This window comes from Carettochelys insculpta, chromosome 14 (genome assembly GCF_033958435.1).
Source record: "Carettochelys insculpta isolate YL-2023 chromosome 14, ASM3395843v1, whole genome shotgun sequence".
Taxonomy (NCBI): domain Eukaryota; kingdom Metazoa; phylum Chordata; order Testudines; family Carettochelyidae; genus Carettochelys; species Carettochelys insculpta.
The window spans coordinates 815679-832667 of NC_134150.1; the positions used below are offsets into that span (position 1 = coordinate 815679).

The 16989-nt window shown below is 49.2% G+C and overlaps 1 protein-coding gene across 5 annotated transcripts in view; it reads right to left on the reverse strand.

The window, feature by feature from the left end:
- Positions 1–16989, reverse strand: part of RANBP10 (RAN binding protein 10) — a 104968-nt gene that overhangs the window by 71207 nt on the left and 16772 nt on the right. For all 5 annotated transcript variants that reach the window (XM_075008295.1, XM_075008293.1, XM_075008294.1 and 2 more), the window contains exon 3: positions 10594–10646. In XM_075008295.1, coding sequence (XP_074864396.1) covers positions 10594–10646 — 53 coding nt within the window. The remainder of the gene's footprint in view (positions 1–10593; positions 10647–16989) is intronic.

Genomic DNA, 16989 nt, shown 5'->3' on the forward strand with positions numbered 1-16989 from the left:
TGCAGGCATTTTGGGGCTGAGAAGGGTTAAACCTGGGGATGGGTTTGTGGGATGGGGGGGTAAAGCTTGGGGTTGGGGGGTGGATTTGGGGGCAGAAGTGGGTAAAGCCTGGAGATGGGGGTAACAACTTTTTAACTGGTCCAAATTAGTGTGCGCATTGTTCTTAAAACAGGTGATAAAAAGCATAGTTCGATGTTATTTATTAAGGACTGTCGCCTATTCACAGGATCTTGAAATAGCAATTTTGTAACAATTTGAAAAAATGGCTCTTCTTGCTATTTTGGGCAAAGATCCCGAACTATACAGATAAATCCTCAGACAAAGACAGCCACACAAATGCACTGCTAGGACCCCTCAGCAAAGTCCACCGCCTGCATTTGAGCCCTTTGTCACAGGGACTAGTACAGACTGCTACCAACTGGTACTTTACTGGGGAACAATTACCCACAAAGGACTACATCTCAAATGTTCAGACACCACCTTAAACCTGAACAGGAAGGTCCACCCAAAGGTCTCCAACTTGCACACACACAGATGTGTCTGCCTATGTATGGAGAAGAAAACTCCTGGCTGGTGCATATCTAATCCAAAAAGGGCCATTACAGTGCTTCAAACACCAGACCTCCCAATAAGCAGGTGTGATTTCATAGTCCTGGGAGGAGGATTGTTGCTAGAGAAGCCCAGTAGCTGCTTGTTTTTGGCAATGTGCGCTTTGGACTTTTACCCCGGCAGTGACCGTGTAGCCTAGGAAGGGATCAGCTCTCTGCAAGCCCTCGATGACACCCTCTGTTCAGCTGCAAGGTGTCACTGGAAAGAAAGGTTACTCACCGTAGTAACGGTGGTTCTTTGAGATGTGTCCCCGTGGGTGCTCCACATTAGGTGTCGGGCTCTCCCGGTGCCGCAGATCGGATCTTCCAAGCAGTTTCTGCCGGACCGCGCATGCGCCGGTGCGCGCCGCTCCCTTGCACGCTCCTGGCCACGTGCGCGATCCGGTCCCCGCCAGTTCCTTGACCAACCGCCTCGGATGCTCCTGCAAAACACCAAACAGAGATCCGAAGCGGGGAGGATGGGCGGGTAGTGGAGCACCCACGGGGACACATCTCGAAGAACCACCATTACTACGGTGAGTAACTTTTCTTTCTTCTTCGAGTGTCCCCGGGGGTGCTCCACATTAGGTGACTACCCAGCAGTAACCCAAGATAGGAGGTGGGTAATCGGATTATGTGCAGCTTGTCCCCGAGAGGGCCACTGTCGAGAGACGGGTATCCTCTTGGAATACCCTGTGAAGGACGTAATGTTTGGCGAAGGTGTCATAGGATGACCAGGTCACCGCTCTGCAAATGTCTTTTAGCACAACGCCCTTGAAAAAGGCTGTTGAAGCCGCCACCGCCCTAGTGGAATGAGCCCTGGACGTGGCCAGTAAAGGAGTCTTTTTGAGTTCGTAGCACATTTTTATGCAGGATACGATGTGCTTCGAGATTCTCTGCGAAGAGAGACCTTCTCCTTTCGATTTGGGAGCGAGAGAGACTAGGAGTCTATCCATTTTCCGGAAGGACTTGGTCCTGTCTATATAGAAGGCTAGCGCCCTCCTCACGTCCAGGAGGTGTAGGCGCACCTCTTTGTTAGAGTTATGAGGCTTTGGATAAAATGAGGGTAAAACGATAGGTTCGTTAATATGAAACTCAGAAGAAACTTTAGGAACAAAGGCTGGATGCAGCCGTATGGTTACCGCCTCCTTGGAAAAAACAGTGCAGGGTGGCGTTGCCATAACTGCCGCAAGCTCGCTCACCCTGCGAGCTGATGTGATTGCGAGAAGAAAGGTCGTCTTTATCGTAAGGAGGCAGAGGGAAACCGTGGCCAAAGGCTTGAATGGTGGTCCCGTTAGCACATTAAGCACCAGGTCCAAGTTCCATGAAGGTGGAAGCAGTTTCCGAGGGGGGTATAGGTTTACCAACCCTTTGAGGAACCTGGTAACCATGGGATGGGCGAACACCATGTGCCCTTCCTCTTAGTGTCTGAATGCCGAAATGGCGGCAAGGTGGACCTTTAACGAGGATAGTGAGAGTCCTCCTCTCTTGAGGTCCAGTAAATACTCTAATATTACAGGTATAGGCACCGAAAGGGGGGCTAGCTGTTTGGTAGAACACCATGCCGTGAAGCGAGTCCATTTCTGCTTGTAGGTCTTCCTGGTGGAAGTCCTCCTGCTACTTTCCAGGACTTGTTGCACTTCCTCTGTACATGTGCTCTCTAGGGAGCTGAGCCATGGATTAACCACGCTTGTAGTCGCAGGCCTTGGGGGTGCGGATGCACTATGGACCCCTGGGCTTGCGTGAGCAGATCCGGCGCCACCGGAAGGGGCATCGGTGGACGGTCCGACATACACAGGAGCAGGGGGAACCATTGCTGTCGATCCCATGTTGGGACTATCAGGATCATTCGGGCTCCTTCCCTCCTGGCTTTCTGCAAGACTTTGTGGATCAGCACTGTGGGAGGAAAAGCGTAAAGCAGGGGCCCCTCCACGAGATCACGAATACGTCCCCCAGGGACCCCCGTCCCAGTCCTGCCCTGGAGCAGAACCGTGGGCACTTCTTGTTGTGTTGAGTGGCAAACAGGTCTATCTGGGGAAAACCCCATGCGTGAAAAATCGGTTGTAGCAGATTGGGACGGATCTGCCACTCGTGCGTGAGTGCGAAACGCCTGCTCAGCTGGTCTGCCTTCACATTGTGAGCGCCTGGTAAGTACGAGGCTTTCAAGATTATATTGTTGGTGATGCACCAGTTCCATAACCGGACTGCTTCTGCGCATAAGGCACGGGACCGAGCTCCTCCTTGCCGATTTATATAAAACATGGTGGAGGTATTGTCTGTACTGATCCCGACAACTTTGCCTTGTATATGGTCTCGAAAGTCTCTGCAGGCGTTGAACACTGCTCTGAGCTCCAGTATATTTATGTGCAGTGACTGCTCCGTGGAGGACCACAGCCCTTGAGTCACCTCTTCGCCCATGTGTGCTCCCCACTCTATGAGGGAGGCATCTGTAGCAAGAAAAACCGATATTTGTGGTTGGTGGAAGGGTACCCCTGTTAGCAAGTTCTTGGGGTTTACCCACCATTGTAGGGATTTGCGCACCTCTACTGTGGGCGACACCACCCTGTGAACGGTGTGTGCTGCCGGTTTGTATACGCTCGCCAGCCAGTGCTGCATGCTGCGCATGTGTAACCTGGCGTTCTGTACTACGAACGTCGCCGCTGCCATGTGGCCCAGCAGCTGTAAGCACGTCAGGACCGGCACCGTAGGGCTGAAGGTGATGACCTGCACAAGGGAGCTGATGGCCCGAAAGCGAGTCTCCGGTAGATACACTCTTGCTGTAATAGAATTTATGCGTGCCCCTATGAACTCTATGTCTTGTGTGGGGTCTATCTTTGATTTTGCCAAATTGATAACCAGGCCGAGCGAAGAGAACGTGCCTGCTGTGACGCGTATCATGCGTAGTACCTCCTCGTTCGAGGCCCCTTTCAGTAGGCAGTCGTCTAGATACGGGAATATAAATACCCCGTCTGTGCAGGTAGGCTGACACCACTGCCAAGGTCTTGGTGAAGACTCTGGGGGCTGAGGAGAGGCCAAACGGTAGGACCTTGTATTGAAAATGTTCTTTGCTTACCATGAACCGGAGGAATCGTCGGTGAGCCGGATGGATAGTTATGTGAAAATACGCATTTTGTAAGTCGAGGGCTGCGAACCAATCTCCATCGTCCAGTGCCGTAAGGATGGAGGCGATTGTGATCATCCGAAAGCGTTGCTTGCGCAGGTACCGGTTGAGGCCTCGAAGATCTAAGATGGGCCTCCAGCCTCCTGTCTTTTTCTCCGTGAGGAAGTACCTCGAGTAGAACCCTTTTCCTTGCAGTTGCTCCGGCACTCTTTCCACTGCCCCTATGAGCATGAGATGGTCTACCTCCTGCTTGAGCCTCGCTACGTGGGAGGCCTCCTGGAGGTGGGGCCTGGGTGGAGGTCATGGCGGTGGGAGCGACTGGAAGGGGATGGGGTACCCCGTGGCTATGATCTCCAGCACCCATTTGTCCGTGGTGATCCTTTGCCACTGGTCGTAGAATGGTCGGAGGTGATGGTGGAATAGCCGCTTCGGATGACCTTGTGTGATGGCAGTGATGGCGCAGCCCTGGATCTGTGTGTCAACTTGTGGCCTTTGGCCCTGCCCCGAGGACGCACGGCTCTGTTGGGAACGTTGCCTGGGAGTTCTGTACTGCTGGTGCTGTTGATGTCACCCTTGCTCGTAACCCCTGTGGTACTGGGGACGCTGTTGCTGGTACTGGTACCGTCTTTGTTGAGGGTAGTACTTTTTCTTTCTGTATGGAGGGGTGTAAATCCCCAGGGTTCTAAGTGTGGCTCTTGAATCTTTACTGGAATGAAGGACCAAGTCGGTTGATTCAGCAAACAGCTTCTGCGAGTCGAAGGGAAGATAGACTATCTTTGCCTGCAGATCCCTCGGTATACCCAAAGTCTGGAGCCAGGACTCCCTTCGCATCACCACTGCCGTAGCTGTGGAGCGTGCTGCTGTGTCCGCAACATCCAGGGCGATCTGAACTCCCGTCCTCGAGGCCGCGTAGCCTTCTTGCACGATGGCCTTGAGCACCGGTTTCTTGTCCTCTGGAAGCGAGTCCATGAGGGAGGTTAACCTAGTGTAGTTGTCGAAATTATGGTTCGCTAAATGCGCTGCGTAATTTGCCATTCGCAACAGTAGAGTAGGGGAGGAGGAGCAGACCTTTCTGCCGAACAGCTCTAGCTTCTTGGCATCTTTGTCCGTTCCCCTGTCTTGAATTGAGATGTCTTTGATCTTTGTTGTGACGACTCCACCACCAAGGAATTTGGTTGTGGGTGGCTGAACAGGAACTCCATGCCCTTCGCCAGCACGAAGTATTTCTTATCCGCTCTCTTGTGGACAGGCGGAATAGTCACAGGCGTCTGCCATATCATAGTGGCGGACTCCAAGATTGCTTCATCAAGCGGTATTGCTATTTTGGAGGAGGCCGGAGGTCTCAGATTTTTGAGGAGCTTATGGTGTTTCTCTTGCACCTCTGCTGTCTGGATGCCTTGCGTGAAGGCCACCCTATTAAACAGCTCTTGAAACTGTTTGAGATCGTCCGGAGGATGGACGTCCCCCGGGGCCGTAGCCTCGTCCGGGGAGGAGAGCGAGGAACCACTGGGGTACGCCTCTCTGGACCCTTCCGGTTCCTGTTGGTGATGGTACATCCGCTTGCTGGAAGCTTGCAAGGGAAAATCTCGGGGTTCCATGACCAGTTCCCCCTGAGATACTTGAGTCTCTGTCCCCGTTTGCGATTGCCCTCGGGGATACGGGACCATCTGAGGGGATCTTTCCCTGGTAGATTGCCGGTGGTGTCTATGCCCTGCGTGATAGGGGCGACCATGGCAGCATGGGCACTGTTCTTGGGAAGGTGACCTAGACCACTCCCTTGGTGCGTACCCTCTGCGTCTGGGGGAGCGAGATCGTCAAGAGACCTGGGACACTGGAGAGAGCGATTTGTGATAGCATTCCAGTGGCTCAAACCCCAGGAAGGGTGAAGGTGGTCCCAGCCAGGGCGAGGCTGGTTGTAAAAATGGAGATGGGGGCTCCGGGTAGGCTGGGGGGACCCCTGCCGTCTGGTTGGAGTCTGCAGCATAAGCGGAGGGCTGAGAGATAGCAACTCTGCAGCCCTGTCTGGAAAGGGGCTGTGGTGCCTTGTTTTGTGTGCAGCCTTCCCCCTCCCTTGAGGGAGTAGCTCCGCCCCCTGATGTGCAGGGGATCTCGGCCCGGTCCGCGCCGTGCTCGGCACGCTCATGGGCGGTGCCGCACGGGCGGTGTCCTCCGGTGCCTGCAGTCTGCGTGCCTGCGCGCTCTGCACCGCCGGTTCCCCGGGGGTCGGTGCCGCTGCTTGCGGTGCTGCCGGTACCGGCACTTGTTTAGCTGCTGCCCTGCCTGTGGTGCGGGGCGGCTGTTTGATTATCGGAGGCTGAGCCGCCTCCACGTGGCTCTCCGTGCCGCCGCCGATCAGCTGTTGCTGCGGCTGGGGGCTGTGTGCTCCTCCCGTCCCGCTCGCTGTTGCTGCCGGCAAGGATCGGGCTGGGGAGACTTTCCTCCATTTTTGCGCTGATGGGGTGAGGGAGGCGGCTTTCCTTTTATGGGCCCCGGAGGGTCCCTCCTGCTGTGGCTGCTCCGGCACGTCTGGCTGGAGGGCCTTGTCGAAGAGCAGCATTTTAAGCCGCATCTCCCTGTCCTTCCTTGCTCTGGCTGTTAATTTTGCACAGAAGGAGCATTTCTGCATGACATGGGACTCCCCCAGGCACCTTATGCAGAGACTGTGCCTATCAGACGCTGGCATTGCCTCTCGGCAGGACTCACATTTGTTGAATCCTGAAGAGGACATTGTTGGTGAGTCTTTCAATTGTTAATGGGTACTTAGCACCTTCTCTGTGCTGTTTCTCCCCCTCTCCGATAGCCTGCCGCGGCAGGAGGGCTAATGGCCCTAGGCTCCTGGCCTCCGGTGCTCCGCTTGTTACTAGGACTGGACTGAATGCCGTCCCGCTTGTTGTTTCTTTTTTTTTTTTTTTTTTGAAAATAACAACTGGCTAACTTAAAGGTAGCCTCAGAACTTGAAAACTTTAAAGAAAAACAGTTAAAACCATTGAATACGCTAACTTGGCCGTAGCCTAGTCGGATTCCGTCTGCAGCCGACGGCGGTTAAGAGGAACTGGCGGGGACCGGATCGCGCAAGTGGCCAGGAGCGCGCAAGGGAGCGGCGCGCACCGGCGCATGCGCGGTCTGGCAGAAACTGCTTGGAAGATCCGATCTGCGGCGCCGGGCGAGCCCGACACCTAATGTGGAGCACCCACGGGGACACTCGAAGAAGAAGGTAGCATGCACACCTGTGAATGTATGTACAAACCATTTCCAGGTGCAGCTGGCTCTGCCAGTACTGGCAGATACCAATCACAGCACAGTGGGTCTGCAGCGTCAGCCCCAGTACCTTTTTTTCTAAGCCAAACTTGTACAGCTGTAAAATGTATGAAGGGTTGTGTGCGCTAATGGCCTGTGATGCATTAACTAAAGCATGATACTCAGAGCAAATATTAAGCGTTACATTAGACGAAAATGTTCTCTTGCTTCTGACTTCACTCTTAACCCTTAGTTGGAGTAAAACCATCAATTCCCCCCGCCCCTTGATTCCCTTGCACAGCTACTGAAACTTCCTTCTCCCCAGCCTCTTGCACAATGCTCTATTCTTCTGCCAAGCGATCTCCCTCTGCACACCACAGCCTGGGGATACAGAATCTGACTTGCATTTCCAGCCTTCTATCTCTTGCTAGTTCAGTCTCAGAAGGTTTCATTGACAGCTGACTACAGAAGGGTTGGTTCCATAAGAATGGCCACGCTGGGTAAGTCCAAAGGTCCATCCAGCCCAGCATCCTGTCTGCCAAGAGTGGCCAATGCCAGGTGCCCCAGAGGGAGTGGACCGAACAGGTAACAATCAAATGATCTCTCGTGCCATCTGTCTTCAGCCTCTGACGAACAGAGGCCAGGGACACCATTCCTGCCCATCCTGGCTAATAGCCATTAATGGGCCTAACCTCCATGAATTTATCCAGCTGTTTTTAAAACCCTGTTATAGTCCCAGCCTTCACAGCCTCCTCTGGCAAGGAGTGCCACATGTTCGCTGTGTGAAGGCCCACAATGTTAGTGATCAATACAGGTTGAACCTCTCTATTCCAGCACAATATCATCCGGCAACATCCATAATCCGGCATGACTTTAATTAGCCAGGTGACCACTTATCATGGGTGTGGCCAAGTTTCCCCGTGGTCCTATACAGTTTGTTTACAGTCACCAGTCCTGGCTCTTTCTGTTCTGTGCTGTTATTTAGCTCTAAATTTACCCTACATGTCTTAAAACTCAGTAAGCAGTGGAAGTGTTGGTAATGCTGTTAGACAATATGGACCTCCTCGGACAGGCGAATTCCCTCGTTCAACACCACTCAGATCTCAAAGGTGCTGGACAAGAGAGGTTCATCCTGTACGAGCCTGTGGCAGCAGAAAGACGAGTCAAGGGTCAGGTGACATTCCAACCTGGACTCCTTATATACCCCACCTCCCGGCTGCAGGAGGTTTTCAAGGTCTTCCCCCAGCAGCTCTTCTAGAAAATAGGCAAAATCTTTCATAAGCGATCAGTTCATAAGCATTATCCACCTGGAAATGAGGCAGTATGTTATGATTTATTGTACCAGCACCAATAAGGTTAACTGCTCGTGTAATGCTTTGGATACATTTGTTTAAGCTTGTGCATTCCAGACACAGCAACAGAGATATTTCCCTACAATCTGTACACATTAAGATTTCGTTCCCTTGAAGGGCTTTTGGCTGTTATGCTGAAACTGAATACTTTTTTTATTGCTTTATTTCCTACTTCCTTCTTTAGGAGAAAACTGTCTATTCAAATGTCTGAGAAAGATCCTCCAAAATGGAAAAATGTCCAAAGTAGTAGAAACCAGCCTCATAGACAATAAGTCTCCAAGCAAATGCATCTGTCCACAGTTCAGATTCTCTGAACTCTGGAAGAACCCACTGAAATGAGAATTGCAATTTTCAGAGACTGGTCAGAGTTTTGTCCCCTGAAGCAGTGGTTCTGAAACAGGCATACCTACAGCCCTGGGATGCATCAGACATTTTAAATCTGGGGGAGGGGATTACATCTCATTATAGGTTGCACCTTCCTTGTCTGGCACCATAGGGACCGGACGAGGGGAGGTCCCTTGCCTCTGGCCCCCCAGCCTGCTGCTGGCTCCATTTCTCCCACAGGTCCTCCTGCCTTCAGCCCCCCAACCTCCAGCCCCAGGGCTCCCTTACCTCCTACCAGGTCATGGCCCCTGCTGGGCAGACACTGGTTCCAGCCTCCACCATGAAGCAGCCTTGCCCCAAGGTGGCGGGCTGGCCTCAGCCATGCTTATGGACATGGCCCCAGCTCTGTGGAGGCCGGCCCCAGCCAGGCTACTGTATCCGGATGGAGACACAAGACCTGCTGCCCATTCACACACACCCCAGAGCCCAAGGCGACCGGTCCGCTATCACTGGTCGCTGCCCAGCCCTCCCCCATTAGCCTCCCAACCAGGGGCTCACCGATCCAGTAACATCCATGGCCCTGTTGCCCGACTACAGAATCATGGTTTTGGGATGTGCAACCAGTATTTGCCTGGGGTTACAACAGGCTACATAAAGAGCACTAGTGAGAGCAGTACAAACTAAAATTTCCTATAATGACTTGTTTAAACTGCTGTACATCCTATACCATGAAATGTAAACATAATATTTATACGCCAATTGATTATTTCGTAAAAGCAAGCAAGCAATTATTCAGTAATATTCTGCTGAGACACTTGTATTTTTGTCTGATTTTGTAAGCAAGTAATTTTAAAGGGAGATGAAACTTTGGTGGAGGGAAGTGCTAGACGGGTGTGCAAGGGAGGGGAGGAAAAGAAAAAAAAAAAAAAGAAACCAGACTCCTGAAAGGCATACAGTAGCCTGGAAAGTTTGAGATTCACTGTCCTGAACCACTCAGATAATCTGGAATTAACATGTCTCTCCTGCTTCTCTTCTGCATATGTTCAACTATAGCCCATCATATCAACCAACTGGTTGTCCTAATCTGTTTGTCCCACTAACGTAAAGAAACAATTTGTTTTTTTTAAATTCCTTCTCCTTTCACCCACCTCATCTATTCTCTTCACTTCTATTTCTTCCACTTCCCTTTCCCCCTGCCCATATTGTGCATGGTAAGCACAGAAACATTCTAATGTCAGTCACTTGAAAGAGCGGGGTCACCAGGACCCTGTGTCTAAAAGTGAGTGCTCTCTTGCTTATTAGGACTAATTTACAATACTGCACTACTTTGACATTTTCTTCAAGAACACTCTCACTAATTCAAAGCCTGAACATTAAAAACTAATACTGAAAATTAACAAGGCATGATAATTCGCAACAGCAGCTCAGAAACACAAGCTCCCAAGCTTGGAGGTATGTGTATAATAAATATGCAAGCCTTCTGCAAACTAGCCTTACAACAGCAGAATAGCATTCAAATGTGATGTGCTCATTCAGCACCAACCCATTTTAAGGCAGGAGTGTCACATACAGCTAGAAGTTTCATGTCAATGAGTAAGACATGTCCACTCCTGGAGTGGGAAGACCAGCCATAGAAATGCAAAACATCTACAGCTCAGGCCAGATCTACACTACAGGAGAAAGTCGACCTAAGATACACAAGTCCAGCTTTAAGAACTGCATAGCTGGAGTCACTGTGCCTTAATCTGAATTACTGCAGTGTCCCCACTTATGGGCGGTCAATGGGAGAAACTCTCTAAAGCATTGATCCTTGGGTACATGAAGACAGGTCCTCAGGGGTACCATAGTCCGAATAGCATCCTTGCTTTCGACTGATGACAAGGAAACAGACCATATCTTTCTGATGAGAATCATACCATTTCACTGCACAGATTAAGAGACTTGAGTACAAACAATTCTTAACATGACTCACCGGGAAGTCTGTTCATGTTGACTCCTTGGGCTGAGAGTCCTATTCCCATGTACCTTCAAACAAACAGAATTCTGTTAGCTAAACATAGAATGGTCAAGTCACATGAGATTCCCCCCTCCAGAAATACAGGAAGCCATTTTATATTAGACCACAGTGTTTCACTGGAAACTTCCTTGAGTATTTTGATTAGTTTCTGGAATCAAAGAGAAACCCCTTTAACCTGCCACGGGAACTGACGTCTCTCTGCTCTCCAACTGCAGCTATATTCCTGCAGCTCCTAACTGGTATGAAAACTAGACCCTCACAGTAGTCACAGCAGCAAGCCCCTTGGTTTTCATACATCAAGAAAAAGGTGATGACTTACCAACAGCTGAGAAGACAAACAAACAAGGTTCAAGCATCAGATACTTCTAAGCAACTCAAAACACTGATCCTTAGCCAATGTAATTCCACATCATAACCAAAAAGGATTTCTAAACAAGATCCACTTCTGGGGCTGTCTGCTCCAATCCTCCACAACAGATAGAGCCAAACAGTCTCTTTCTAAAGTCTTAAGTCTGCTACATTAAAAGCTGTGCTACCATACCTAGTTATACCAATGCAAACTACTAAAGCGAACTCACGAATATCAGTTTAAACCTTATTTACTTTGCATGCCCACCAAGATAAATTAAGCTGATTTAAGGGAGATTTTACTCACATCAAATGAGTGTACCTTGAAGGAAAGCACCTGTTCAAGTTGGTCAGTTAAAATCTATTTGATTGTACCAGTCCAGGTTTCCTAATACAGACATAACTTTATCCCTCACCTATTCTCCTACTCCATGTTGGCTGGAGAGAAAAGGGGACAAACTATCACTTCACAGAAACGTAGCTGCACATACATAATACTAGTAAAGGAACTCACCACTTAAGTCTTTCCACCTTTATGGAGCACACACCACTTTACAGACTGCTCTGAACAAAACGAAAAAAAAAGCAGTCCTGTAGCACCTTAAAGATTAACAATATCGTTTATTAGGTGATGAGCTTTCATGGGTTTCCCATGGGTTTCCCATGAAAGCTCATCACCTAATAAACGATATCGTTATCTTTAAGGTGCTACAGAGGACTGCTTTTTTAGCTTTGTGAAGATACAGACTAACATGGCTACCTCTCTGCGACTATCTGCCCTGTAGAAGTGTAGTTACAACTCAGAACCATGATTCAAAGAGAAAGGGAGAAATAAATGGTTAAATCTAAATCGGGCTCTCTGAGTAGAAGTATGAATAATTAGTTGTAGCCAAGACAACTATGCCCAACTCCAAATATCTCTCACAATTTTAGATATTTATGCGAAGTTCATGGAGGGCACAACCATCATTGGCTATTAGCCAAAAGGGTCAGGTACCCAAGTCCATGTTCTGGACATCTCTTTGCCTCAGACTGTCAGATGCTGGGACTGACAACAGGGGATGATCACTTGATCATTGCCCTCCTCTGTTCATTCCCTCTGAAGGTGCTGGCATTGTCCACTGCTGGGAGACAGAATACTGGACTATATGGACCACTGGGCAAACCCTGTATGGCCATTCTGACAGGCTTATGAATTGAAACAGTGATACCACGTAAAACCCACCAGTGCATTGCAGAAACCCAGATATATACTACTGTATCCGTGCTACCTCAGTAGCTAGCAAAGACCGCCAGTGAACTATCCCACGCCTCAAGCTGGAAAAGACTCAGGTGGGAATTCCCTCATGCACCTTGAATTTTATATAAGAGATTTCTAAACTCCAGTTAATTTGTTTGTTCGTCCCTCCCCAGAAGCTGAATGTGGAAGCCCAATGCCTCAGCAACAACTCTACATTTGAAAAATATACTGAACTTGCAATCTCCTCCTCTCAATATGAATGAATACCACCTTTGTTGTTTTAAATCTCAAGCCAGCTGACAGCTCCAATAGGCTACCTGTGAAAAGCACTAATTGCTGCTATAGCTATATTCTGCAACACTGAGGGTAGAAAGGATTAAGCTAACTTTCTAGTCTGTTCCCCTGCAGCTGCAGAGTTGTTCCCTACAGTCTAGCATGGTAGCTCAGGTCGTCATTGGTCATTTTAACTGACTGAATGTAATGACTGTACAGCATTTGAGTTCTGAATAGGCATATTAACCTGAATAAACACGCTCTAGTGTTTCATTACATAGCAGCACGCCCACCAGAAGGCTTCCTGCAAAATCTAGAAAAATCTGCATGCTGAAAATTGCACAGGCTGTATACATGCTACTACATCTGTGCTGCAAAACGTTACTTTCAGTGACGCCTCCGTCCATGCCAGTGGTACAACCTGCCTGCTGACCATGAGACAGCCTGCTCAAACTGAGTGCCCACAGGCAAGGCACCACGTAGGTCCCAGTATCCACAGCTTCCATTTCTGCAAGCTGAGGGAAGAGGCAGTCACCATGTCCCTGTGGCTCGTGCCACCTTCCACTGCTCCGATTGGCTGGGAATGGTGAACTGTGGCCCCTGACAACTGTGGGAGGGCAGGGGGCCATGCCTGCAGATACTCCACATAAACGGTCTCATGGCTTGCTACCAATTACCCTGATGGGCTGTGTGCAGCCCATGGGCCACAGGGTGCCCATCACTGTTCTATATTTAGCCTTTGTAAGCACCATCCACTACCCAACCTCCCACAAGAGCATGAGCGCCCAGGAGGAGTTAACACCTAGCTAACCTAAAGTAGGTCTTGAGAACCTACGGCATTGGAATGTTTTCCATCGATGTATCCATGTACATCAAAGTGCATCCTGCCACATGAAGAGGAAGAATCGTTTCCCTTTTTAAAGTCATCATTTAGGGTATTTACTAGCAGTGAAAGGAATGTGTATTAACGAGACCAAATGGACACTGTTTCTGACAGTAGACACCCATACATTCAAGTAGGAGAACCCTAGAAATGTAACTCCACTGAAGAACTCAGTATTGCCCCACATATATAAGCTCCCTAACATGTCCAGCTTCTCAGATTTACATGCATAGTTACGTCCATGGTTACATCATCCAAGAAGCTGTCGCCAATATACATTACATAACTTTTTAGAAGCGTTTTTAATTTGCACATGAACTCAAAACTGCTTAAGTTAGTTTTTAAACATAGTATATGAGTCCTTGTAGACAATAGCTGTGTAGACACATTTTTCCATAAGAATTTGCAGGTGCATTTCTAATAGCGTGTTCCAAGATGTAGATAAAATGGTTACTCACCGTCGCTCTTCGAGATGCGTTGCTCAGATCTATTCAAGTTAGGTGCGTGCATGTGCACTGCTGTTGGAAAAGTTTTCCCTAGCAGCTAGCCAGCCAGGTCGGCTGAAAGCCCCCTGAAGTGGCGCCTACGCAAAGCTTACACAGTAGGCCCTCGACTTACGTGAGGGGTCCGTTCCCATGAACCCTCCCATAACCGAATTTCACGTAAGTAGGGGGTGGCTTTTTCCCTGGTGGAACGCAAGTTCTACAGCCGGGGAAGCAGCAAGAGCATCTGGAGCTCCTTTTGCAAGATAAGTCCTGCAACGGAGGATGGGCAGATGGGGAGGCTGGTGGTGGGCTGGAGCTGTGGGAGAGGGGCAGGGGGGTTAAGCCTGGGGCGGGTTAGGGCTGCAGGAGGTGGAGCTGAGCCGGAGCCATGCGGGGGGGGGGGGGGGGGCAGCAGCTGAACTGGGGCTGCGGGGAGCGGGTTTGAGCCAGAGCCATGCGCAGGGGTGGTGAGCTAGAGCCATGCTCAGGTAGTGAGCTGGGCCACCAGGGGATGGAACTGGAGCCACACGTGGGGGGTTGAACCTGCGCAGGAGGATGGAACTGGAGCGGTGCACTGGGGCTTTGAACCAGAGTGTGCGGGGGGTGAACCACAGCGGGAGGATGGAACCAGAGCTGCACACAGGGGTTTGACCAGGGCTGCATGTAGGTGGTGAGATGGCCTGTGGGGGGGTTGAACCAGGGTCAGGGGGTGGGGTTGAGCCAGAGCAGGGCATGGGGGGGAGGTATGAGCCAGAGCTGGGCACTGGTGATGAGCAGGGCTGGGAGTGGAGAGGCTGAGTAGGATTTTGAGTTGCACTTAACTTACGTTAATGTGAGTTAAGCGCAAATCAAAATTGCGTATTTTGAGGGTTTACTGTATATGACCCAGCTGACGCAGCACCCTTCGGCTCCTTCTTGCCAACCACACTGACGGTGAGGCAGGAGGACGGGTTTTGAATAGACCTGAGCAACGCAGCTCGAAGAGCAACAGTCACAACGGTGAGTAACCCTTTTCTCTTCTTTCAGTGATTGCTTATATCCATTCGAGTTAGGTGCTTCCCAAGACAAACCCAAAAGACTGTCTTGTCTAGATTGCTGCAAAATTGCACAGTGAGATGTGAAGGTATTGACTTGAACAACTGAACAGGCACCACAGGGCGGTGAGAAGAGAATTCATGGGTGCCAGGTCGGCTGGGTCACATATTGGCTTTTTTCACAGGCGCCACTCCAGGAAAAATTCGAATGGATATGAGCAAGCATTCGAAGAAGAATAAATGTTCTCAGATTTGCTCCACCACACTTGGGAGACAAAGATGACACCCTGCAACGAGGAAGCAAAGAGCCAGAATTTTGCTTCATGAAAAAGGCTGCAGCTGAAAACATTAAGAGAACTTTGAGAAAGATGAAACGCCTTCAGATGAGACAGAAAGGAACCTGTTAAATTTTCATCTCCAGAAACCATGCTATGATTTTTCTTTTATATGTAACCATTCGTTTGTAATACCTACCTCAGAATCTCTAAAACCTCTGTTCTTTCTTAATAAACATACTCTTATTTTCACTGTAAGTATCTCCAAGAGTTGTGATGTTAATCAAAGAGTAGTCTTGAGCTGAATATTACAAGGGGGTGTGCACGCTGATTTGGTATTACTATGAGAGTTCAGTGGATTAAGGGCTGGCCACTACAGGGAATACAGAGGGAGCGAGGCCTGAGGGGGCCTGGAAGTCAGTGCTTATATTGCCAGAGGTTGATGGATTCAGGGACTACATGGAAGGCACAGACAAAAATTCATTCTATGGGCAGGTGGAGGTGAGGCACCTCACATCCCCTGGGCCCTGACCTCTGCTGGTCTGGCAAATTCCCTCACTCAGGACCACCTGGGTCCCAAGAGTGCTGGACCAAGGACATACAAGCTGTTCCAACATTACTGCAGCCAGACCTATTTCACTCGTGACCCCAGTACCCAAACAGAGCATGCCACCTAATGCATTTCCTTTCCTATGCTTGAGAAACTCATGTCATTCACTGGAAAGAGCACCCAAAGAATAAGGTTGCATTGGCTTCTAGAAGACACAATAAATACTTGGGTATCCTGCTTAACAGAGACTTGGAAATCAGATTAACATATATCGACTAATAGTCAAAATTTAATTTAACCTAGTTACAGGGAGCAAATTTCAACTCTGTAGAGCAACACACAAATTAAACTGTAGCTGTGCCACATATTAATTATGAATTCAGTGTTCATTCACTGCCTCCAAGAGAATGATCATCACGCAATCATTCCCAGTGGATGGTAAAAAGCCAAGATCAACACTAGCGTAACAGGCACCTTGCAATACTGGAAGATTATGGCTCCATTATTTCAATAAATAACGCTTAGTGCCTGGCTTGACATGAACAGCGGCAAAGAATAATGCAGAGTAAAGAACACACCTGATTCATGTGCTCCAAACGTTGTCACCAATTACAAAGACCTCACAGTCGCACAGTAACCTCGTACTGCAGAACAGATATGTTTCGCTACAATGCCAGAGGGTTACTACACTGGTTGGGAAAATATTAACCAAGGAAGACACACAGTTCTCTGAAGTGGAACTTATTTGCAGAAGTGGCAGGAGTTAGATGCATTGCACAGAAGAGATGTGCACGCTGCAACATCCTCCCCCTGCCCTGAGCAAGCTGGAGAGAACAAACTTGTTACTTAGATTTATCCTAGCACATAGCAAGCGCTATCACCCAGACTAAACATCACAAGCAGGAAGGCTACTAAACAACCAGCGTGGTCACCAGATGATCATGCTGCTAAATGAGCACTCAAGCATGAAAAGGTCATTGCAGAAAAACTAAATTATTTGCTTCAATCTTCTTGACTGAGAATACAAGAGAGATTCCTAAACCTGAGCCATTCTTTTTAGGTGACGAATCTGAGGAACTGTTCCAGATTGAGATGGCATTGGAGGTTGTTTTGGAACAAACTGATAAATTGAACAGTAATAAGCCAACAGGCCCACTCATGCCAGAGTTCTAGGTGAACAGGAAACAAAATGGTAGATGAAATTCAATGCCGGTAAATACAAAATAATGCAAATTGGAAAATATAATCCCCACTATGCATATA